Here is a 24077-nt window from a genome sequence, read left to right as displayed (position 1 = left end):
CTGCTACACACCTTACCATTATCATCCCAAAACTGTGCATTGTTATGAAATACAAAACAAGAACGTGACCTAATAAGACCTGTGATTTATAATCAGTTATTAAAAACCAAAAAAACATGAAAATGTAAACCTTTTTAAAATGGCAAACCACACTGTTTGTGCTCGTTTTACAAATTTCCTTGAAGAGGTTTCTTAAACAGCTGACTGATGTTCCCCACACACATAAATTGTGCTTGGACGAATCCGCCGTCTTGTCCTTCCTCGTACATTTGGAAGGATCTTAAATGTTTTGGGCATGAACTCCAGACAGGCCTCACGGAACTTCTTGATCCTCCAGCAATATATAACAGGGTTGAAGACAGACTTCAGGTAAGTGAGCCACAAGATACACGTGCTGATGCTGTAAAATGAAGAGCTGTAGTAAAATGTCCTGCTGAATACTGAGAGTAAGCTGAATACTGAGTGAGGAAGCCAGCAGAGTGAAAACCCAATGAAGAGAATCAAAATAGTGGTGAAGGCCCTGGTTTTGAAACTCATGTCCACATTCATTTGGTGTGGCCTCTGAAGTCCCATAAGTCCCAATTTGCTTACTTGGCTGAGACACAAGCTGTCGGCATGAGTGTGAATTCTGACAGCATTTCTTCTAACAGTGTTCAGGATACACAAATACGAGTACAACATTACACTGAATGGAATGAAGAAGACTGCTACTATGAGCATGACTGCATAAACTCTGTCAGCAGAAAATTCTGTATAACCGAGAACACACTGTGGAGCACGTGTAGGCACCTCCACTAACGTCCACCCAACCACCGACGGTAAGGAGATACAAAAAGACAGTACCCAAGAAGCAGCAATCATGATCTTGGCACGATGTGGGTTCAGTTTGTCCTGCCTCTGTACAATAATAAGGAAACGATCCACGCTGATGATAAGTAGAATGGCCACGCCTTCTAACACGAAAAACCAGTACAGCATGGCTGATATCTGGCAAAACTGAGTTCCAAAGAGCCAGCTCCCAGTTATTATTGTTACTGCGGTAAAGGGCATACAGAAAAGGGACAACATGATGTCAGAGAATGCCAGTGTTGCTAGGAGAAGATTGATTGCTGAACGCATGGCTGGCTTCTGATAAACAATAAGGCAAACTATTGCATTGCCCAAAAAAGCAATAGCAATCATCAGTATCATTATTATTGCCAACAACATCCTGAGTGGGGTGGAAAATGCAAACCTCGAGTCTAGAGGAGCAGTAGCAATGCTGAGATTGGGAAGCATGCAATTGTCTAGGGCAGTATTATTGCAGCCCATTGTTAGAAGCCTGTTAGCATGGTTCTTCTCGCGATGCCTTCACTGTGCAGGATGCATTGATCCTTTCTTCCCACATCTTGAAAGATCTAGAAAACAAGAGAGCGTAAAACAAAAATATAAATGTGGGAAGCATTGAAAAACTTTACTTTCTTGCAGGTCAAATGCAAAAGTTCTGAAATGAACCTCTTGTGTTATGTGACCAATCAGCCTGCGAGCCAAACGGACAGATAGAGCACGATGGGCCAGACATGGTATAGCTACCTTTGTATTGTTCCAATTCTTTGGGCAGGCAGGTGGATTAGAACTCAGGAAATGATGAAGAGCTGCAGCTCCCCTATGATATTATTATTCCGTATTTATATAGCAGTGATACATTCCCTAGCCATTTACAGTGTATCATTCACATGACAAGCATAGTAGGGATGCACAGAATCCAGGATTCTTTTGAGATTTGTCCTTTTTGAGGAAGTTTAGGCCGAATCCAGGTGGCTGGCCAAACCGAATCCGACAAATCACGTGACTTTGTCACACAAACAAGGAAGTCAAAAATGTTGAGTTCAGAAGTTCTCTTTCCCCCTTGTTTTTCTAATTTACATAAGCAAATTAGGGTGGGATTTGGTTCGGTATGGAGCCAAGTCATAAAATAGTGGATTTAGAAAATCCCTTATGCATAGTGACTATATTAGGTTACATTCCCAGTCAAAGTTGCTCATCTTTAGAAATCTATTTTAAAATCCCAAACATTATCTGTATTATGTTTCAGTCTCGCTTTTTTATATATAAAATAGATTTGTAAAGGGAAAATACTAGAGTGTAATGAATGTATAGAGTTTAATGAATACATAGAGTGTAATGAATGTATAGAGTGTAATGAATGTATAGAGTGTAATGAATGTATAGAGTGTAATGATTGTATAGAGTGTAATGAATGTATAGAGTGTAATGAATGTATAGAGTGTAATGAATGTATAGAGTGTAATGATTGTATAGTGTAATGAATGTATAGAGTGTAATGAATGTATAGAGTGTAATGATTGTATAGTGTAATGATTGTATAGAGTGTAATGTATAGAGTGTAATGAATGAATGTATAGAGTGTAATGAATGAATGTATAGAGTGTAATGAATGTATAGAGTGTAATGATTGTATAGAGTGTAATGTATAGAGTGTAATGAATGAATGTATAGAGTGTAATGAATGAATGTATAGAGTGTAATGAATGAATGTATAGAGTGTAATGAATGTATAGAGTGTAATGATTGTATAGAGTGTAATGTATAGAGTGTAATGAATGAATGTATAGAGTGTAATGAATGAATGTATAGAGTGTAATGAATGAATGTATAGAGTGTAATGAATGAATGTATAGAGTGTAATGAATGTATAGAGTGTAATGTATAGAGTGTAATGAATATATAGAGTGTAATGAATGTATAGAGTGTAATGAATGTATAGAGTGTAATGAATGTATAGAGTGTAATGAATGTATAGAGTGTAATGTATAGAGTGTAATGAATGAATGTATAGAGTGTAATGAATGTATAGAGTGTAATGTCTAGAGTGTAATGAATGATTGTATAGGTGAGGAGTGGAGAGGGATAGTCGGAGCCAGTTAAGTTAGATGTAGCCTTTAGCCCGCAGGTTGGTAATATTCTAAATGAACAAAAAAGACAACAAACAGCTACACTGAATACTGGAGAGTGACACACCCATCCAGATCAGCTGCAGCCAGCCAACCAGTTCAAGCAAAGGTTGCTACAAAGTATTAAAATATAACTTTTAATTCAAACTATTTAAAAAGTATTGTTCGTTTGGCCACACCAGCATACACACTCACAGCGTGAAAAAAACGCTACGCCGTGCGGGACCATGTCCCTAAAATAACACACAATTAAAAACTCAAAGCGTAGGTAGGAAAGGTGGTGGGTATGTACAAAGTATTTAGTAGCAGGTTTAAATACCCATTGTCAGTACCTGCTCAATAGGAATAATCATCAGTATACCACCAAAAAGTACTGGTTCCCACCCTTCCCCCAGCAGAAGCGAGCTGCTTGTCAGCGAAACGCGTAGGGCGGCGTAGGTGGAAGGTGGTGTGAATAGCTCCCACTCTTCCCAACGTAGCTAGGTAGAAGATTCTGCTGGGGGAAGGGTGGGAACCAGTACTTTTTGGTGGTATACTGATGATTATTCCTATTGAGCAGGTACTGACAATGGGTATTTAAACCTGCTACTAAATACTTTGTACATACCCACCACCTTTCCTACCTACGCTTTGAGTTTTTAATTGTGTGTTATTTTAGGGACATGGTCCCGCACGGCGTAGCGTTTTTTTCACGCTGTGAGTGTGTATGCTGGTGTGGCCAAACGAACAATACTTTTTAAATAGTTTGAATTAAAAGTTATATTTTAATACTTTGTAGCAACCTTTGCTTGAACTGGTTGGCTGGCTGCAGCTGATCTGGATGGGTGTGTCACTCTCCAGTATTCAGTGTAGCTGTTTGTTGTCTTTTTTGTTCATGAGGAGTGGAGAGGGCCTGCAATGTACCAGTGCAGCAGATGAACTCGTATAAATATAATGTACATATGTATGCAGGGCCGGACTGGGAGTATAAAGCAGCCCGGGCAAAAAAATCAAAGCAGCCCACATGGAAACGCGATGATAGCCACGCCTATATATTGGGTTAACCCTTTAAGCATCACAGATCGTAGCATCTACGATCTGCGGATAAAGGGACTCAAGTGCCACAGATTGTAGATTTTACGATCTGCTGCACTTCTGGGTTGGGGAGCAGAGGCATGATCACAATGGGCTGTAAGGCAGCAGGCACATAAAATCTACCTAATCAAGCAAGAAGACAGATGCCTTCTCTTCATGGGACCCGAACAGCCCCCCACCCCCCAAAAAAAAAATAACAACAATGATAATAATAAGAACTCCAGCAAAATCATGTGATAGCTCCACAAAAAAAGTCTAAAACACACAGTCCAGCCCAGGGACTGTGCCAGTCAGCATGCCTACCAGTTATCTCAGGCACAAAAAGGTTGTATGGGGACACATACACACAGAGACAGACAGACAGACACATAGACAAACAGACACACAGAGACACAAACAGACAGACACACACACAGAGAGACAGACAGACACACACACACACACAGACAGACAGACAGACACACACAGACAGACAGACAGACACACAGACAGACACACACACAGAGACACACACAGACAGACAGACAGACAGACAGACACACAGACAGAGACACTCACAGACAGACACACACAGACAGAGACATTCACAGAGTGACACACACAGACCTCTCTTAGAGAAAAACTTTCTCCATGCACTCGCACCTGCAGTGTAATGTTTCAGGGACGCCCCTCCCCTAATGTAGAAGCAGCTCCATATGTCATGTCAGGCTGCGTGCCTGGCCGGGAAGGAGAATGATTATACAAGGAAGGGGGTGGAGAGAACGAAGAGAGAAAAAAAAACCCACTGCGAGGCTCTCTGTGCTTCCAGCACTTCCTACTAAATCAAATGAAATGACGGACTTCCTGCCCCCTGCTTGCTCTCCCCAACGTAGCCTGGAGACGGAAGAAGCAAGCAGGAGCTGAAGTCTAAAGCTACGATTGGAGCGGAGGCGGAGCCAATATTGCGAGCGAGCCGGCCCATTTTAACCATGAGATGAACGGCCCATCGGGCAATTGCCCGAACATGTACATTGCCAGTCCGGGCCTGTATGTATGTATCTAGCACAAAGCAATTGTAAACAGATTCAGGCTGCACAAATGTAAGAAATACATGGTGTGTATACAGTATATATATAACAGGAATGGGCAGAGGCTGAAGGTTTGCATTTATAGACGCCTCCTCCTGGGGACACATCTGTAGGAAAGTGAGAGCATGGAACGGACTGGGAAATGGTTTCTGTGGGGATGAAAGAAGCAGGACACACACGGGATGGAAGCTAACAGGGAGGCTTTCTGCCTCCTTCATGACTGGGAACTAGGAAGAAGCCACTCGGGGCTACATTACCTTCCAGCCGGATGCAGCGGTCCGTGCCGATGAAGGAATAGGATACGGATGGGACCCCCCTCCCGACACCACAGATGTGAAGCCGCCCATAGCGGGAAGATGTCACCGGCGGCTCCTACAGTGACCGCAGCTTTAACACACACACGGCCGCCTTACATCTCACCCCCTTCCCTACTGCCGTGTACCCGCGTCGACCACTAGCCTCAAGGGGAGGGACCACCTCACTAGTCACTGCTTAACCCTTACGACGCCTTTCTGGAACACCCAGAGGTGCACCCCATGCGGGAGCTGAACGAATAGACTCGTGTAGGCCCACACCTGACCTCCTTTTCCCTGCAAGGCGTTACTTATACATATGTCAATGGGCTCTGGGCAACTGCTGCATTTGTGTTCCATGCGATTATAAGGGACCGAGCGCAGAATAAGTGTAAGCATTTTATGGGGTTTGAGGGACAGTGCTCCCCTCAAGATGCTGAGTAGAAAATGTGGCATGAGCGGGCAATAAAGAGGTAGGAGTAGACTTCAGTCCAAGCACAGCTGTTTGAGCTGTGAAACAAGGTGAGAACATTGCCTCAGAGCAGTGTCGGGGACACCAGGGGCCCACCAAAAATTCTTACACCAGGGGCCCACTCACAGTACTGTTTTTCTTCCTCTCCTCACTCAACCTTTATTCTCCTAGTCTCTTTTATTTACATACAATAATCTATTGTTCCATCTTTATAGCCTCTTTGTTCTCATAAAAATAGGGAATGGTCATGAAACAGGCCAAATGTTTAGAAGCAGGAGGGCCTACTGACACCTGGGCCCACCAGGAGTTTTCTTGGTATCCAGGTCCAGTGGCGTAATTAGATGTTACTGGTCCCCACAGCAAATTCATTTTAGGGCCCCCAACATATCCAGAGGTTGTCCTGTTTTACCAATATATATTGAAATTGCTTTTAATTAGGTCTTCATGGGGCCCACTTGCATCCGCAGGGTCTGCTTCCTCTGCTAGGGTTGCCACCTGGCCGGTATTTTACTGGCCTGTAAAAATGATGGTTGATCCCACTGTTATTATTAGGGACAAAAGAAAAATATATAGGAAGTAGGGATGCACCAAATCCACTATTTTGGATTCAGCCGAATCCTTTGCGAAAGATTAGTCCGAATATCGAACCGATTCCTAATTTGCATATGCAAATTAGGGGTGGGAAGGGGAAAACATTTTTTATTTCCTTGTTTTGTGACAAAAAGTCACGCGATTTCCCTGCCCGTTCCTAATTTGCATATGCAAATTAGGATTTGGATTCGGTTCGCCTGGGCAGAAGGATTCGGCCGAATCTGAATCCTGCTGAAAAAGGCCGAATCATGGATTCGGTGCATCCCTAATAGGAAGGCCGGTATTTTTTCCAGAAAAGGTGTCAACCCTAGCCCCTGCCCCAGACTGAGTTTTACCAGAGTTGGAATTACATTTGGTATAAACCAGAAATGTGTCTCCCTTAGCGCAAATTCACTCTCTACCCTAGCTAGGGTTGCCACCTTTTCTGGAAAAAAATACCGGCCTTCCTATATTCTTGCTGTTTTTTCCTATTAATAACATTGGCATCAAGCATCATTTTTACCGGCCAGGCCGGTAAAATACCGACCAGGTGGCAACCTTAACCTTGTCCCACAGTTACACACTCTAAGCACATGGTGCATTGGGTCTGCAGTCTCAGGCAAACTGTGTGATACTACTGGGGCCAGAAATCACTTGGTTGCACAACTTACTTGCTAAGAGCTGTACCACCCTTACTGCATTCACCAGTGCAGGAGGTGGGCAGTACTGTTCATAGGTATTTTTGCCCGACTGGTGGGACATGGCACAAGCAAGGCTTTAGATTTGAAGCTAATGATTAAGGGATCCATTCCTGAAACGCGTAAGGCGATTGTGATCCTCAGGACCCTGCAATAAACCTGCTTTTTTCCTGGAGTGCCGTCCTTTGGTTGTGGAAATTGTGTGGACAATGTGGACGCTGTGGACAGAGCACCCAGACATTTATGGGGGAGCAGCTACAGGAGCGTGAATTTTTAAGCGGTGCCCATTGTTTCTTTTAGATCAGTGATCCCCAACCAGTGGCTCACAAGCAACATGCTACTCACCAACCCCTTTGATGTTGCTCCTAGTGGCCTCAAAGTAGGTGCCTATTTTTATATTTCTGGCTTGAAAGCATAAAGATGCAGTTTTATTCCAAGCAGAGCTGTCTGCAGACTAGCAGTTAACTACCAATTAGCCAATCACACCCCTTATTTGGCATCTATATGATACTTGTTTCATACTTGTGTGGTGGCTCAGCAAGAGTTTTCACATCTGAGTGTGGTTCAAGAGTAAAAAGGGTTGGGGGAACCTTGCACTTTACTGGGCCTTGTGATCCTGACAGCATTAGAGATGTACCCTGTGCCAGCTTTTAATCTAAGACAAGGTTCAGTTTGCACTTTAAATAAAACCAAAGATAAACAACGTGAGTTGTCTTTGTGCTTACAATATAGTTCTAATAGTAAAGAAAGCCAATGTGGCTGAAGTAACAGAGTCCCACAACTAAACCCCAGTCTATGGATTGGCCAACCTATGGCATGTTTCTATTGGTTAGGTGGATTTTTTTGCAGCGGTTTATATTTATTTAACTGGATAATGTATTCTTTCTTTTGATTGGCTACAGCACAGATAAAGAGTCTGTACGGGGGGGGGGGGGGGGGGTGAACACTAGCCAATGTGTAAGTGCCCACATTAGGCTATGTCCTAATAAAAAATAATAAAAAGGTTTTTTTTTTTGCCCTATAATTGGCAAACATGCTTGCTTGGGTAATTGGAGAGGTATAGAAAAAGAGAGAACTACAAAAATAAAGAGCAACTGAAAAATTAGCACCACTTCTCAATACCATTTGATGAACAGTGGCTTGCCAGCTTGGGTTTAATGACAGGAAAAATGCCTTTTGATCAGGCTATTCGCCAGGCTGATTTATGTATTAGATGCTATGACTGCATGACAATTTAAAAAAAATATTTCTTATAATGTAGAATTCAATTAAGATGCTTGTGTGTATATTGTAATTTTGTTACCATACAGAGATGTAATATTGTCTTGAAAATATAACTAGAAGATACTATAAATTGAATATTCAACAGGCTCAGAGGACATTGAATAAGTTTAGTTTCTGTCTGACTAGTACTGTACAAGGTTTCCATCTAGTGGCCAAATTCTGCAACTGCATTCAAACTAATCCCCTGGCAAGCTGCATCTCCTCCACCATTCTCCATCTCTCCAAAAGCAGTCTTTTAAAATCTTAAAAAAGTATTCAATCTGGAAAAATGGGAACAATTATTCAATATGCCTTTTTTTGCTATAAATAATGCCATGGGGCATGTAGGGTGTATTTTACAACAAGAATAAGATTTTAATTCTCTTGCTGTATCAGACTAAAGAAAGTGCAATTGGGTTCGAGTATCTCAGGCCCTGATATAACTGACTTTTAAGAACGTGAAAGTGCTCTAGCTTGTAAGCTTCACTGCCCAATCAGTAACGTAAGCCCTGTAAAGGTCTGTGGTATATGTCAGTGATGTATAAAGAATAACCTAAAGTGCCAGAACACTGGATGAGCTGTTTACAGAAATGCAACTAGAGCTATCACTGATTTAATGAATAATTTTATTATAAAAAAAAAAAACAGCACTGTGCAAACAACAGATAATGTTATCTTCTCAGGAAAGCAGGCGGATTTACATTGCAGTACAGTTGTGTAGCCTAACGTTTCTTCCATGTAAACTTCCTGCGAGCTCCTTCCTGGCCAGGTTTTTTCCGTTCTTTCACACGTGGATCTGTAGTGAGCAGTCCAGCTGGAAGACAATACATGGTCACAAGTGTTAGTTTTTCACTTGGGAGAGTATTAAATTGTTCATACATCTATAATAAAATGGATCTTTGCCAAATATATAACACATGGACTACATACACATGGGCAGATGTGTCAGTCACAAAGATTTTCTACAACCTGGACTTGATAACTAAATTAACCTAATTAAATGGCATTTGGAAAATTATTCTCATTTTCGTCTTGCAAGAATCTTTGGGCTGCCATTCAGTCAAGAAAGAGCAAATAAGCAGCCTGTGTAATGGACACTTTAAAACAAAGTCTCTTTCATGCTGCCTCTTGTACCAGGAGGTTTTCCTTCTGAATAATTAATACTGATGTTCTTGTTCATTACTGTATTATGATATTAGTTTGTCTTTAACACAAATCATTTGGAATATAAATTATTTTCAATATGGCCTCCTACACAGAACAGACTTGTTTAGATTTGAGCCAGTTGATCTTTTCTTTTGTGACTAAATTTGATGCATCAAAATATTTATGCCACTGAATTCTAATTGCAAAAATCTCTATTGATTGAGGCCTTAATCAAAATAGTTATCAGATTTAATCAGGCCAAGCATTTTCTCTTGTGCTACACAAAACATTTTTAAATTCACAGACAAGTAAGCTGTTGAGCAGTGGTGGTGCAATCAGTGGTAAACATCAGTCTGGAATAAAGTTTAGATTTATATCTTGGTAACACTACTAGGAAGCTTGATCCAAAGCTCTAAATTTGAATGTTGGCATCATATTCATTGATTATTATTGACAATACTCCAATATCTAATTTCATAGCTTCTAACTTTTTCCATTCACGTTCAGAGAAAACCTATAAACCATATCAGAATATAAACTTGGATAGGGTTTGTACTGAACCACCTAACTTACCTTGCCTCATGGCTTCAATTTCATTCTCAGATACAAAGCTCAGCAAGGCTCTAGCCGTGGCCAGGCGGATGGCACCAGCCTGTGATGACTTCCCTCCTCCAGCCACAGTGCACTCTAAGTTATGCTTTCCAAGCCGGTTGAGGAATTGGATTGGGAACATTAGCTGCTCTCTGGAAAGTAAAAGCAGAAAGGTACCTCTGTCAGTATGTCTGTACAAGCATTTTTCAGCGTTACTGTGTTTCAGTGTAACACGCCAAATAAAAACATTAAACCTGTATCAGTCTAGGAGGCTGATGGGTAATGGATAGGTGTTTCTTTTAACACCCCTTTCAAGTATGTTCCCTACAATTTATGTTACTTTTTGTATTTGCAAGAACAATTAACGATTCATTATTCTGCTTGGAAATAATAATGTCATATTTATATCCCTATTAACACTAAGCTAGAACCCTGCAATGCTTTGGGTACTCACAGGGTTAATGCCTTCACAAATGCAGGTAGAATTTGTGGGTGCTAGTACAATTCGGAAGGTCAGTGGGTTGCAATATAATCATAACTCACTTCTTTTTTATCTTGCCATGCCTTGGCTTTTAAAGGAGAACTGAAGCTTAAATAAAGAAGTAGCTAGAAATGCTGTACATTATGTTTTGGGCTTCTGTACAGAACAAATACAAGAGTCCTCTGCACTCAACCCATTATCAATATATTTAAGACAGAGACATTTTGTGCATACTGCTACTGAAAAATGCCTTACCCTTTAAACAAAACAGGGATTGTTTGTCCATATATTGCAATATATTTAAGCTGGCCAACTACGTCAAAGTCATCCCATATCTGGCCAGTCCTATGCTCAAATTTCGTACTATAGTCAGGTGATCCCACTGGTGTCTAATAAAAGGGCAACCAAGTTTGGGAGTTTTACTTTGAAAGCAGCTAGTAAGTTGCAGGTAAAACTTAGTCCCTTTGTAAAATGTATAATGAAGCAATTGAATTCTTAATGAATCAGATGAAATTTGAGCATAGGACTGGCCAGATATGGGATGACTTTGACGTAGTTGGCCAGCTTAAATATATTGCAATATATGGACAAACAATCCCTGTTTTGTTTAAAGGGTAAGGCATTTTTTAGTAGCAGTATGCACAAAATGTCTCTGTCTTAAATATATTGATAATGGGTTGAGTGCAGAGGACTCTTGTATTTGTCTATATGTATTTTGTGGTCACACCCTCATTGCACCCCCGCCTAATGTTTTTAAAAATTAGTGGTGAGCACAACTTTCCCTTGTCTGTTCTGTACAGAACAAGGCAACCCCTGCCTCCAAAGAAACCCCAGTAGTTCCCCATCTTCTTTTCTGCTGGTGCATTACATTCAGTATATAAAATGTAGCATTTTTAGCCATATTCACTATTAGGGTTTAGTTCTCCTTTAAACGGAAAACCATTTTAAAGCTTGAATTCATGTGCCTTGGAAAGCTGTTTATTATTACACCGTCTTTTGTGATGCAAAGAAAATGTGTTATTCCTGTTACAGGAAGAAAGTGAATATGTTGGCACTACACATCCCATGCATTTAGACTTGCTTTAGACTGTGCAGCCATATGATGACAAGCAGTACACAAAGAAATCTTTACCCATATTCCCAGTAGGGGATGCTACAGACACACTTACAAACAGCAGTACAAGGTATTTAATAGACTTATTTTTTTTTATTGCTACTGCAGCTGAGTTTTAAATAGATTTTTTTATACCAAAACAGTAGTAGGTGTAGCAAGATATAATCAAAGGATGCCATAGTTCATTAGACAGTAAGTGGTATTTACCTGTCCTGGAGTACGGTGAAATATTCTGAATAATTTACTCCATTCACGACTACTGTTCCATTCCCAGTTTCATGAAGCATCACAGTTGCCTGTGCAGTTTTCCTCTTACCTTCAGGGGAAAAAGAGGTTTTAGGGTTTATATAAATAACAAGTGGTCTAAGATATGGAATTCTGCAGAAGGATATGGACAATATTTTTTTTTTTAACTTTATTGATGGAATCACTTTTCCACATGTAAATAAGCAAATAATATAATCTGATGGATTCAGAATGAGGCAATGGTTCTGAATTAAATTTATATTCAGTTTCAGTTATATTACTCTAAATGGTATTAGAGGATCGCCCAAATAATTTGTGAGATTCTTAAGGCCCCCATACACGGGCCGATAAAAGCTGCAGACAGACCGATGGGCTTCCCCAATCGATATCTGGCCCTCTTGATCGGCAGGTTAAAAAATCCCATTGGATTGCGGCCGCATGTGTGCGTTTATGCGGTCCCGCGATCCGACCACCCGTTTCGGATCCATTATGATCTGATCGTTGGGCCCTAGGGCCCACGACCGGATCAGCCCGATATCGCCCCCTTCATGTGGGCATAGGATCTCTACGTCTATGGCCACCTTTAGTCTAATAATTGTTCTCCTTCTGCAAATCCCTCAGTCATGCTGTGAGTCTGATTCCCCTTGTTTAAAAGATGATTCCAGCACAAATCAGCAGTTGTTTCTTGCAGCAGGGAACATAAGATGGGCAGAGGGAGTGCAAGAATAAATGGTTTCTATCTTTAAGAAAATATCCTATAGTTTGGCTTTCAATTTTATGACTTTCCCAGCACTGATAGTCATGCGTTTTTCATTCACACAAATTGTATTGTCTACATCCAACATTGCAAATGACAAGGGTGAGATTTGCAATGTTGTCATAGTAACCCTGCCTAAACTTACTGTCCAATGCTTTAGCAAGAAGAGGGAAAGGATGTCTTTCACACATTTGCAGATGTACATGAGCTGCAATTCTTGGACCCAGGAGCAAGATCTCTTATGTAAACCTTAGTTTTAATGGCTTTTGAACATGGGGAGGCACATTTATCAAAGGTTGAATTTATGCAAGTTTTTTTAAAACTCCCATGAACTCTAAATTCGACCAATCGAAATTTATTAGAAAAATCAATTTTTTTCAACTCAGGTGAATAGGATGGACCCAAAAACTCAAATCGAATTTGAATCGAATTCTATTCGAATTTTAAAAACTCAATTCAAGTTTGTTCTCCAGAAAAAAAATCGAATGTCAGGAAGGCTGCAAACAAATCCAAAATGATCCCTGGACGTCTTCCATTGACTTAAACAGCAATTCAGCAGGTTTTAGGTGTCGAATGGTTGAATTTGAGTTCTTAAAGGGCCAGAGTATGATAAATCTAGAAAACGGAATTTTAATCTTTTGAAAAACACGAATAGAATTTGAATAACTCCCTAGTTTTGACCATAAAAAAAAGCTTGAAAATTCGAATTTGCTATTCGACCCTTGATAAATCTGCCCCGTGATGTGTGGTTATAAAAGTTCACTTAATATTTTTCAGTAAAGAGAAAGTCCTCTGCACTCAACCCAATATCAATATATTAAGGACACAAACATTTTGTACAGCTAATAAAAATGTCCTCCCCTTTATACAAAACAGGGATTGTTTGTTCATATATTGCAATATATTTAAGGTGGCCAACTATGTCAAAGTCATCCCTGGTATGGCCAGTCCTACACTCCACTTTCATCTGATTCATTAAAAATTCTACTACTTCATTATAGATTTTACACAGGGACTAAGTTTTACCTGCAACTTACTAGCTGTTAAGGTTAAATCTCACAAACATGGTTGCCCTTTTATTGGCCACAACTGGGCTCACAGTAGACACGATTCCTATACAGCGCACACTCAATGGATCAGCAGACGGCAGTAGGTTTAAAACATCTTTATTCACCTGCTCACCTGACTACAGTGGCCAATAAAAGGGCATCACCTGTCTGTAGTCATGTGATCCCAGTGGTGGCCAATAAAAGGGGGACCATTTGGGAGTTTTAACCTCGAAAGACAGTAAATTGCAGGTAAAACTTAGTCCCTGTGTAAAATGTATAATGAAGCAGTAAAATTCTTAATGAATCAGATGAAAGTGAGACAAAAGTGAGTACACCCCAAGGGTGTACTGAAATGTTTACCTTCTCCAGTACTGAATGCCCTTCCATGTTCATCATACTGCAAAGGGTTAACAACCTGCTTCTTGGACTGAACCTCGAGATTCTTACGGAATTTAAGCACATATTCTTCCTCTATGCTGCAGTATGGTAGAATCAATAAACGTTCCAGCATCTGTAGAAAATGCAGGTACTGCAGGAAAAAAAAAAAAAAAAACTCATTAGGATGTGTTGGTGTAATTGCCTTTGCTACAGTCGGAAGCAGGAGCCAGGCAGTGCATGTCTCTCATTGACATTCCCAGTCAGACTGACACCTTGGCATACGGACATTCTTTTTCAAACACTGGAAGACAATACACTGCTATGCTCCACCACATTTCCCAGACCTGCTCGAAAGACAACAATGAATCAGAGGCAGTTAAGCTACTCCTGAGAAATGTAACGGATCTAGCTACAAACCAGTGCAAATGATATAAGCCCGTCGAATTTATCTTCAGGAGCCAGATGATTACATTTGCATTCTCTTTCTGACACATGCTACAAATATTGCGTATAATAAATCCTCACTGTGAAGACTGTATTATACTTTTATGTCCTTGAGAAAGAATATGATTTTCTTTGGGAATGCCAGCACTGCGTCCAATGCAACTGCCCCAAAGAGAATCAAATGAAACAAAATGCCTTAAGCCTTATAGTTGTGCAGTTCAGTGTTGTAATATATGTAGTAATATGTCCCAAAATAGAACTATTAAAAGATACATGTGCAAAATACATTAATTTTGCAGTAGTCTGTGTCAATAAACATGGCTCTAGAATTTCACCTGACACTAAAATCTCAGCAAAGTACACTGGGAAGCGTGGAAATGCATGTTGTGAAAATTCAAATCAATCTCTTAATGCTTATCATAATCAAGAGAAGGACATACGATGAGCCTGAAATCGGAGTTACGTTAATATTTATTATCTCCTCTACAAAGAGACAATCAGGCCTTTTAAAAAGATAAGAGACACTTGGTGCAAAGGGCAGCCTCTTGAAATAAATGATCTTTCCCCACTTCATGTTTTTGCTCTACATGCGCCTGAACAACTAATTGGTATACATCTCAGTGAAGCCGGGTGGTAGCATTCTGCATTATGGGAATAAAGGCTCTGTTAAAACTTATGCTGACTGGGTCAGGCCAACATTAACCCCTTTATAAGGGGCTGAAACTGATCACAAATACCCATACCTTGCAACCTCAACAGCCACAGCATCCAGCAAACTGGATATTTTTCATTTATAAAGGGGTTCTGCAGTTTGTTTCTATCTACACTTGATTTTACAAGCATAGTTTCAGTGATAAACCTTTATTACAGACTGGACACATGCCTATTTACATCTTGTATTGGCGTTTCATATGTAAATGAGAAATGGCCTATCCGTTATCAAATTCACTGTCATTCTGCATCATCCAACCACTCCCATGTGAACACTCCCAAAGTGCTAACTTTACTAGTTTTGTGTATCACACATTAGTATGCTTTATAAGCAAACATGCTTTATTACAGAACTCACAATTATGCTTTACAAAGACCACCTAGTCATGTTTATACTACAGAGATGAAACTATGATGCTTATCTCTAGAGACTAGTGGCAGTATAAACACTCAGGTTCTATAATAATGAAAGGATTACAATATGTACAGTAAATGCCAGATAACAGATTTATTTTAATCTGTCATAATGTATTTAGTATATAATCTATATATTGGAGAACCACACAATAAACTCTTGCGTGCCTTATCATCAGTAGATCTTTACAGAGGACAAGTGGGCATTGCTTGAGATCAGAAGAGGTTTCATCTTCAAATGTGAAAAGGAGTTTTTTTTTATAGTGAAAAAGGTGAAGTGCAATTCTCTCTCTAAAGAGCAGGTACTGTCTAAAACATTAGCTAATTTCAAGAAAGTACTCAATGCAAGTGAGAAAATACAGGTTTTCTATACTGCAAGCTTTATTGAGCAGGACCCTTTATACCTCTTGTACCAGTTGGCGATGTTTTAATCTGAATGTATAGGGTACACACACTTGAACAGTGATGTGGAATTGGTTGGTGCATTATAAATATGCATGAATTATATTTCAATATCTTGGTACATTGTTAATCCCTGTACTGGTCAGCTTTGCCTTTTGCAGCCACAAAAAGTCTTTCCCCCATTCTGAGAAAAACTGGACACAGCTTCAGATGCATCCTTTCATCTTCCTCTGGATCATCTAGGAGTTTGGGCAACTTTTCTTGGACAAACTTGAGGTTGAAAACAGACATTTTTTCATTAAGTTCAATCAAGTGCTATGCCATTAACTATGTAGCAGGAACAAGAACACCGCAGCACCTCTTTGTTGAAAAAAGTGAAAACTTGGATTTATTAGGTCAAACAACCAGGCAACGTTTCGGGGTAACTCTTGCCCTTTCTTAAGCCTGTCTGGTGATACAATGTACAAACTATTTTTGAGTGGGAGTATACCACACCAGAACCCGCCCCCTTAGCACACATAAATCAAATATTGTAACAAGTGTGATGAGTCCAATTGTATTCAATAGTCTCTTTAAACAGTCCATTAAAGTCCATTGCTTCATCTTTCTAGAGATGTGATAGTCCATTATTCATTGTGTCCTGGATAGACATAGTGCATACCCATCTCAATTATTACAATATTTGATTTGTGTGTGCTAAGAGGGTGGGTTCTGGTGTGGTACACTCCTACTCAAAGAGGGTTAAATAGTTTGTACATTGTATCACCAGACAGGCTTAAGAAAGGGCAAGAGTAAGCCCAAATCTTTGCCTGGTTGTTTGATCTAATAAAACCAAGTTTTTAGAGGTTTCAAAAGGTGCTGCAGCGGTATTTTTTCCTGTAGGTCTATGCAAACATCTGGCAAGGGTTTCCGGACTGCTTTGCACCCAACCTACAAGGTTAAACAAGGTGGTTGAAGCACACACAATATTGTCTAATTTGATTAACTATGTAGCAGAACTTGCTATTATTAGACAGAACAGCATTTTGACTAAAACAATTATGTGCCCGTTCAGATTTATTAAATCTCATGTGGGTGAGAGGTCGAAAAGTGAGGAATATCATTGTGTTGGTCTCAAATGGGCAAAACGTTCAGCTTCATCCAACATCACAAACCATGCTCATCCTTCTGTATTTGTCCACAGAATCAGAAAAAGAGGTGTTTTTTTGGATACCGTTTATTTGCTAATTGAAATGTGTAAGGAAGCACGCTTTTGAGAAAAGAATTACAAGAATTAAACAAATTTCATGGTAGCATCATGAAAATGTCTGATGAAGAGATGTCATTTGGATACTGTGAAACTAGAAAGTACAGTTCTCCACTATATAAGACCATGTAGTGATACAGAGGCTTCATTACTTACATCTTGGTCTGACAATTTTTCAACTAACATTTCCTCCAATTCTTCTTTAATCAGCCAGCGACTGCCAATCAGGTCCCTGTTCAAAACAAATACACGACATAATGCATTCTCTAATTATCCTGGCAATTAGAAAGGCATCACCTAATATTACTAATATTAGCATCTGTAGTTTGATAATATACCAAAAGGCTGCAGAAAAATCTCAATTCCAGCTTCTTACTATAAATAGCCTCTCTGTATGGGGTTTGTTCTGTCCCACTGATAGCAGTATTAGATGACAACATATGAATGTGTGCTCCATATAAAAAAAAGTGCTTGGGCACAAATACTAAAATAGCTTTTGGGTGAATTTTGAAAAAAAATAAAATTTTGAAACAAATTTCAAGTTGCACTTACATCTGCCTTTTATCTTCTGAGTATAAACCTTTGCTTCGTATTTGATCTTCATATTGCTGTATAGACAGGAGCTTGCCATAGAGTTCCTTAAAAGAAAAAAAGTACTTATATTAGGTCTAGCAGCAGCTCTTATTTAAGCGGATTACGACATCACTTACTATATGGAATATAATGTACCAAGGGCTTTTAAACTATTTCCAAGCACACTAATGAAAAACTCAATCACTAATTTAAAGTGATAACATATGGGCCTTTGGGTCTAGTGCTTTCCTAGGACCTGTGACACTTCTATCTTAAAAATGCTTCCATTGATTGGTATAGCTGTCTGAACACTGCACTTTTAACATGTAAACCTGTCAGACTACAGTCATAGTATGTGTTCTAGCATTCCTTAATGGCAGAAGGGCAGCATCTGCCACTTCACCAAAGATCCTGGTGATACATTAAACAAGTGTCATTAAAGGAACAGTTGAGTATAAAAACTGGGTAAATAGATAGGCTTTGCAATGTAAATAAAAATTATAATATAGTTAGTTAGCCAAAAATATAATGTATAAAGGCTGGTGTGACTGGATGTCTTGCATAATAGCCAGAACACTACTTCCTGCTTTTCAGCTCTCTAACTGTGTGTCAGTGACTTTAAGGGGGATCACATGGGACATAACTGTTCAGTGTTTTTGCAATTGATCCTCAGCATTCAGCTCAGATTCAATGGCAAACAGTTATGACCCATGTGGTCCTCCCCTTGCACAGTCTATTTACCCAGTTTTTATTTTTATACTGAACAATTCATTGAAAGGACATGTAAACCCTTTCCACAGCCTCTTTGAAATCTTTAAATACCTGCCACTCTGGTTGTTAAAAGGTTGACAGTAAGACTGGAGCCTCCCCTTAATCACATAGAATTCCTTCTACTCCTCTAACCCACTCAGCCCCCTCCCTCAGGAATTTATTTTGGCTGTTGTTCTTCTCAGTTCAGATTACTAAACACACCCTCCAGTCTAACAGCCAGTGAAACTCTAGCTGTCTGATCCTATTTTTCTCTCCTAACCACCTCTCCTGAGCTCAGCTTAACCATTACAGTGCTCAACCCCAGCAACTTTTTATCAACGTATGTTGTGACTGTGTAAACCTACATTGTGCATTGCATGAACTTTACTTATAAACATATCCTGTTTGCAGATGTCAGGGTTATTGATGATGTGTCAGAGGGAAAATGGCCGAAAATGGCCGAAAAGCTGCTATTTATTTTAGGAAAATGTGATGGTGCTGGCAAATGGAGGGGGTATATGCAGTACAAATGATCTGGCTTGTGTGGGGAAGATATGCCCAATTTATATACATGGTAGGAAAATGTAGGCTTTACATGTCCTTTAAATTCCTTTAAGAAAGTCACTTGTTAAAGGGAAACTATAACCCTTGTACTTTGCAGGTCTCTATAAAAATATATTGCATAAAACAGCCCAAATGCTTCTATTCAAATAAATATACATGCCATTCGATGATCATAAATAGAAATTTTAGCCTTGTTTCGCCGCAAAAATGACGCCTATGGACTTGTATGGCATTGTGCGTCCAAAAAAAACCAAAACTACATTTTGTGGGCGGCAAATTTTTGGCAAAATGGAACAGGTCAAATTTGCTCATCCCTACTACAGACAATTAAAGGAGACATACAGCATAACTAAAAACCCCTCCACTCTTGTTGGCAATAATGAATAATATGTGGTGCTGGTTTTACATCTGCTATGGTCTCTGTACATGTTTCAAATGAGGGGTAGGTGTGTCCTAACGGTCCCTGCCTGAAGCATGGTAGGAGGTGTATAGCCAATAACAGCCCTGCAGTCACACAGAGACATGCTTCAGTTCCATATCAGGTCAGCCTAGCTGCTGATGATTAAGCTGATTAAGTATTCAATCTAAAGATAATTTTCCTTTAAAAATGTACACCAACTTTTATATGAAACCTACTTCAGTAGTTCTACAAGAGGTGGTCAGGTACAAAAATTTAATTTTGTGGGAATATATTTAAAATAGTCTTAAAACATTCAGCGTATTTCAGGTATCATCAACCACTTTGTTTAACACAATGGTAGAGATGGTGAGGGTGAAAAGAAAGGAGGAAAATATTTAGAATGTGAGCCTATTGTTTTACCATTGAGCCCCTGCCAGTGATCCACAAATATCCACCAATCTCTTGCCCTCAAATCTATTGGCAATTGTTTAAGATACAAGGCAGAGAACATACCAAGAACAGCAGGACAGCTTAACAGCAAGCAACAAGGAAGTCTCTAACATTACTAATAATATTTAATGGAAGACAGCCCAATTACTACTTTCTGGAGACCATAAGTTCTGATCACAACCAAAGGGACAATAAATGGGGTAAATGCTGTTCTGTGTACATAAATAGAAGAACTATAAAATGCAGATGTATATGCAACACATAATCCGTGAACTGCACTCAATAAATGTCCATATGTTGCACAAATGTACCAATATAATCTACCAAGCTCTTTCTGCTGCTCATCTCTCTACTAAAATCAGTATTGTAAATTGGTCTGTGCAAATACAGGCACAGGCCACTTGATATAACAACAAACAACATAATAATACATGTGTGCGTACCCAAACCTAAAATGATTGATAAAATGTAACAAAAAGTCTTAAACTGTATTAGAAGTACCAAATCGGCCTTTTCTATTTCTTCTAATACAACCAGCATAACTTTATCATTTTAATATTAAATGTTTTACTCAGTCTATAGTCGCCAGTTCTCCATAGCTCTGCAAAAGAATCACTGGAGTGAGCTACAGTACCTTCTAAGCTCTGAAACCCTCCATTGAACAGAGGAAAAACAAGAACAATGATTCTGTCACAAGAACAGAAGCCCGCAGAGGCCGGGAAGTCAGATAGCATAAACTTCCATATTACCCATGATAGCATGTGTGGAAAGGGTGATTTATAAACACTAGGATAAGGGCTGTGCTCCCATTGGCTTCAGACTAGCACAAGCCATCGAACTATGGAAGACATACTGTGAAACATAACTAAATAAATGACAACATTTATTTAAAGAGTCAAGGGTGAAAAGAGGGTCTTTGCAAATGGACATAAGTACATAATAAATGCTCTAGCCTTTGCCAGAACAAGTAATTGCTAAACCAGCCACTGTGTGACGTAGAATACTTTATGGTCATGTCTTTCTTACGGTCTGTTAAAAAGTCTTTACACAACTATTATATTGAGTAAGAATGGAGGAGAACCAGTCAAAATGGCATAGAGATTATACAGGCAGAAACTTTTAGAAAAAAAAAAAAAATGTATGCCTTCATACATAATGTACTCCCATCCAGTGTCCATATATATAGCTGCACAGATTCTTTTTTAGAAAAATACAGAAATGACAGGATGCTGGGAGACAGCATTTTAATGTATAGAATGCCTTTTGATATTTTACGGTTACTGGACAGTGCCCCCCATTAAAGTTTGTACAAAATCATTGGTGGTTAGGTCCCCCATAAGTTAAAAAAAAGTTGGCACCAGGGCCCCCATAAAAGTAAAAAAAAAATAAAAAACACATTGGCGCCAGGGTCCCCCATAAAACAATGGAGCCCAAGAGAATATTTTTAAAAAAAACTTTGGTGGCAGGGGCCTATAGGGTATTAAAATATTACATTGGTGGCCAGGGGTTTAATAGAATAAAAAAAACACATTGGTGTTAAGTAGAACTGAACTTGTGACTTCAGCTTTGTCTCCTTTCACGGCTTCAGGACTTCAACTTTGGCTCCTTTCGCGGCTTCGGGTCTTTTAGAGGGTTTGGCTCTTCGGCAGGTAAAACGGTACTTATCTAGCTTTCTTAGTGTTGTTGTAAGATACTGTACATTACTACAGCACAGGCATCATTATTTATCTTCATCTCTTTTGCTCCAACGACAAACTAATCACAGTATAAATGGAACCATACCGGAGACTGGTCAGCAGTTCAGGAATGGCTACAACTACTCATTTATTTAATATATCACAGTCTGTGCTTATAGATATGTGAAACAAAAGTGAATTTCAGTGGTATTTTAATGGCAGCAAGAATAATTGTGAACACACACCAGCTGCTTCAAGATTTGCCAAAGAAAAAAAGATCAATAAACATTCCAAAAATGTAGGCCCAAGAAATGGTGTAATGTCACACCGCTTTCTATTGCTATCCTAGTGGTGTTAGGTTCTGCCACAACAATCTTGTCCATATAAGTCAACTTTCATATTTTCCTCCAAAATTAGGCAAAACTTAGGTGCAATTTGACTTCCTCTTCTGTTTTCTTGCATCTGGTCAAATATTTCTAAGAAAATCATTGGTATGATTCATAAATATGAACTATTAATATTAACAAAGGACCTCTTTTTTGAGAAAATAAACTCTGAGAAGTCTTCCAATGTGTTATTTAGTTATGAAGTTATTTGTTTATGAAGTTAAGAATGCCGACGCCTCTGATAACCATCCTCATATTTGGTACAAATATATCAGAAAGAGGTAATATTCATATTTCACTATATATCTTGTTTGAATTTGTCAATGCCTGGGGTTGCTTTCCGTAGGTGATAGACTTAGGTAGTCACAGCCTCCTTCACAAATTGTGTGCTACACACCGTTTCCAGAGGTGCTGGGGTTAAATAATATTGAAGCACAAACACTAGAAATAAAAGCTTTATTCACTTGAAAATGTGTAATTTCTTTATTATGATGGAATGCAACAAACGCATCTTGCCCTTGGGTTGCTCTGTTTCAGCCAAAACAATTGCAAATGGCTCATGGGATGACAGCTGTTTGATAAGGCCTCCACAAGACCTGCATGCTAGACTTTTTCTATTTTTTTTCCCCGTGAAACTTGGGATGAAAGGCAGAAGGCAGGAAGAGAATTAATGTAGCATACAGTCTAAAGGCAATGCTACAACCGTGATTAAGTAGAAAAGTTAAAAGGCACAGGTTTTCCACAGCCTCGCTGCGTGCAACCCATCCGTGTAACGAGTTGACAGGCCTAGCGCGTCCTCTCCATCATCCACTCCGACAGCTAAAACGCAGCACTGCATTCTTTTTCAGAGGAAATTTGCATCTGCACCATGAAGCGTTGTACATTATTTCTTAGCACTGCGGGGGGCTTAAGTCCATATGGAACCTTCACAAATATTACCACAGATCAAACCGGCGGCGTCTCCAGGCAGATTTGACATACCTATTTAAATGAACAGCAGGGGTCCTGCGGCTGCCGGAGGCTGAGCAAGAGAGAGAAAAACCTCGGTGGAAAGTGTACCGCAGCTCCATTACTCAGCAAAGACACTCTCTGCATTTATCACCCGTTTCATTTCTGCCGGGGCAGGGAAACTCATTTGCTCAAGGTCAATGATAACATCGAACAACTTACATAGAAAGCATCATACAAGCACGCACAGGCGTAATGTATTTGTATTGTGTATGTTCTGCTACATGCTCAGAATCTCATACACCACAAAAATGCACCTAATAGAATATATCTCAGGTTTTTTTCTTAAATGCACTTTAATAAATCACTTTTCTGTGCTAATTCAGGTTTTATATTTCTCCATAGTTTGTGCAAACATTTGTGATATCCTAAAAATAGTTCATTTTCTTATCAAGCACTTTTACAGGATACGGATTACCAAAAATGCAGCCAGGCAGCCCTCCAGCTGTTAAACAAACCCCCGGCAGCTTGAGGTATACAACTGGGCCATTTGGTAAAAACATTAGGCAAAGCAAGCAAGGGGTATTCTTCAGAGCAAACACAGATAAATGTAAGAAATGGCACCAAATAATTTTTAAGGAACGAGGCCCCACTGGACCACCCAAATCACACCACACACTCCTTAGGCTAGGGGCCAAATCAGCCTGCTGAAATATGGAGACCGATTTCAGCTCCAGCCGTGGACAGTAGCCTACTTCTTTCGCATCTGGAACTATTGTGTCGGCTCCTAGTGCGAACACACGTGGCAGATTCCAGTTTGAAATGCAAAGTCTTGCATTTATTTGCTCAAGTCCGCCAAATGTGTTTGCGTTGCAGCCAACAGAATGGCAATGGTTGTGAACAGAAGAGGGAGGCTACTGCCCTCAGGAGGGGCTTACATTTCAGCTGGCTGATTTCGGC

The 24077-nt window shown here is 39.6% G+C and overlaps 2 protein-coding genes across 2 annotated transcripts in view; both read right to left on the bottom strand.

The window, feature by feature from the left end:
* On the bottom strand, positions 1–5371 carry gpr45.L (G protein-coupled receptor 45 L homeolog; the record flags this gene model as incomplete). The annotated part of the gene is given in 2 exon segments (NM_001085814.1): positions 1–1397; positions 5353–5371. A coding segment is annotated over 1 exon segment (1119 nt). The 5' UTR covers positions 1312–1397; positions 5353–5371.
* Positions 5372–8998: 3627 nt separating this feature from the next.
* Positions 8999–24077, bottom strand: part of mrps9.L (mitochondrial ribosomal protein S9 L homeolog) — a 47002-nt gene continuing 31923 nt past the window's right edge. Inside the window, 6 exon segments of the mRNA NM_001097048.1 lie at positions 8999–9205; positions 10111–10280; positions 11931–12039; positions 14136–14304; positions 17527–17602; positions 17923–18008. Of these exon segments, the coding sequence (NP_001090517.1) occupies positions 9114–9205; positions 10111–10280; positions 11931–12039; positions 14136–14304; positions 17527–17602; positions 17923–18008 (702 nt within the window). The 3' untranslated portion in view covers positions 8999–9113.

Source organism: Xenopus laevis, chromosome 2L (genome assembly GCF_017654675.1).
Source record: "Xenopus laevis strain J_2021 chromosome 2L, Xenopus_laevis_v10.1, whole genome shotgun sequence".
In the NCBI taxonomy this organism is placed as follows: domain Eukaryota; kingdom Metazoa; phylum Chordata; class Amphibia; order Anura; family Pipidae; genus Xenopus; species Xenopus laevis.
This window is presented reverse-complemented; position numbering and strand designations above follow the sequence as displayed.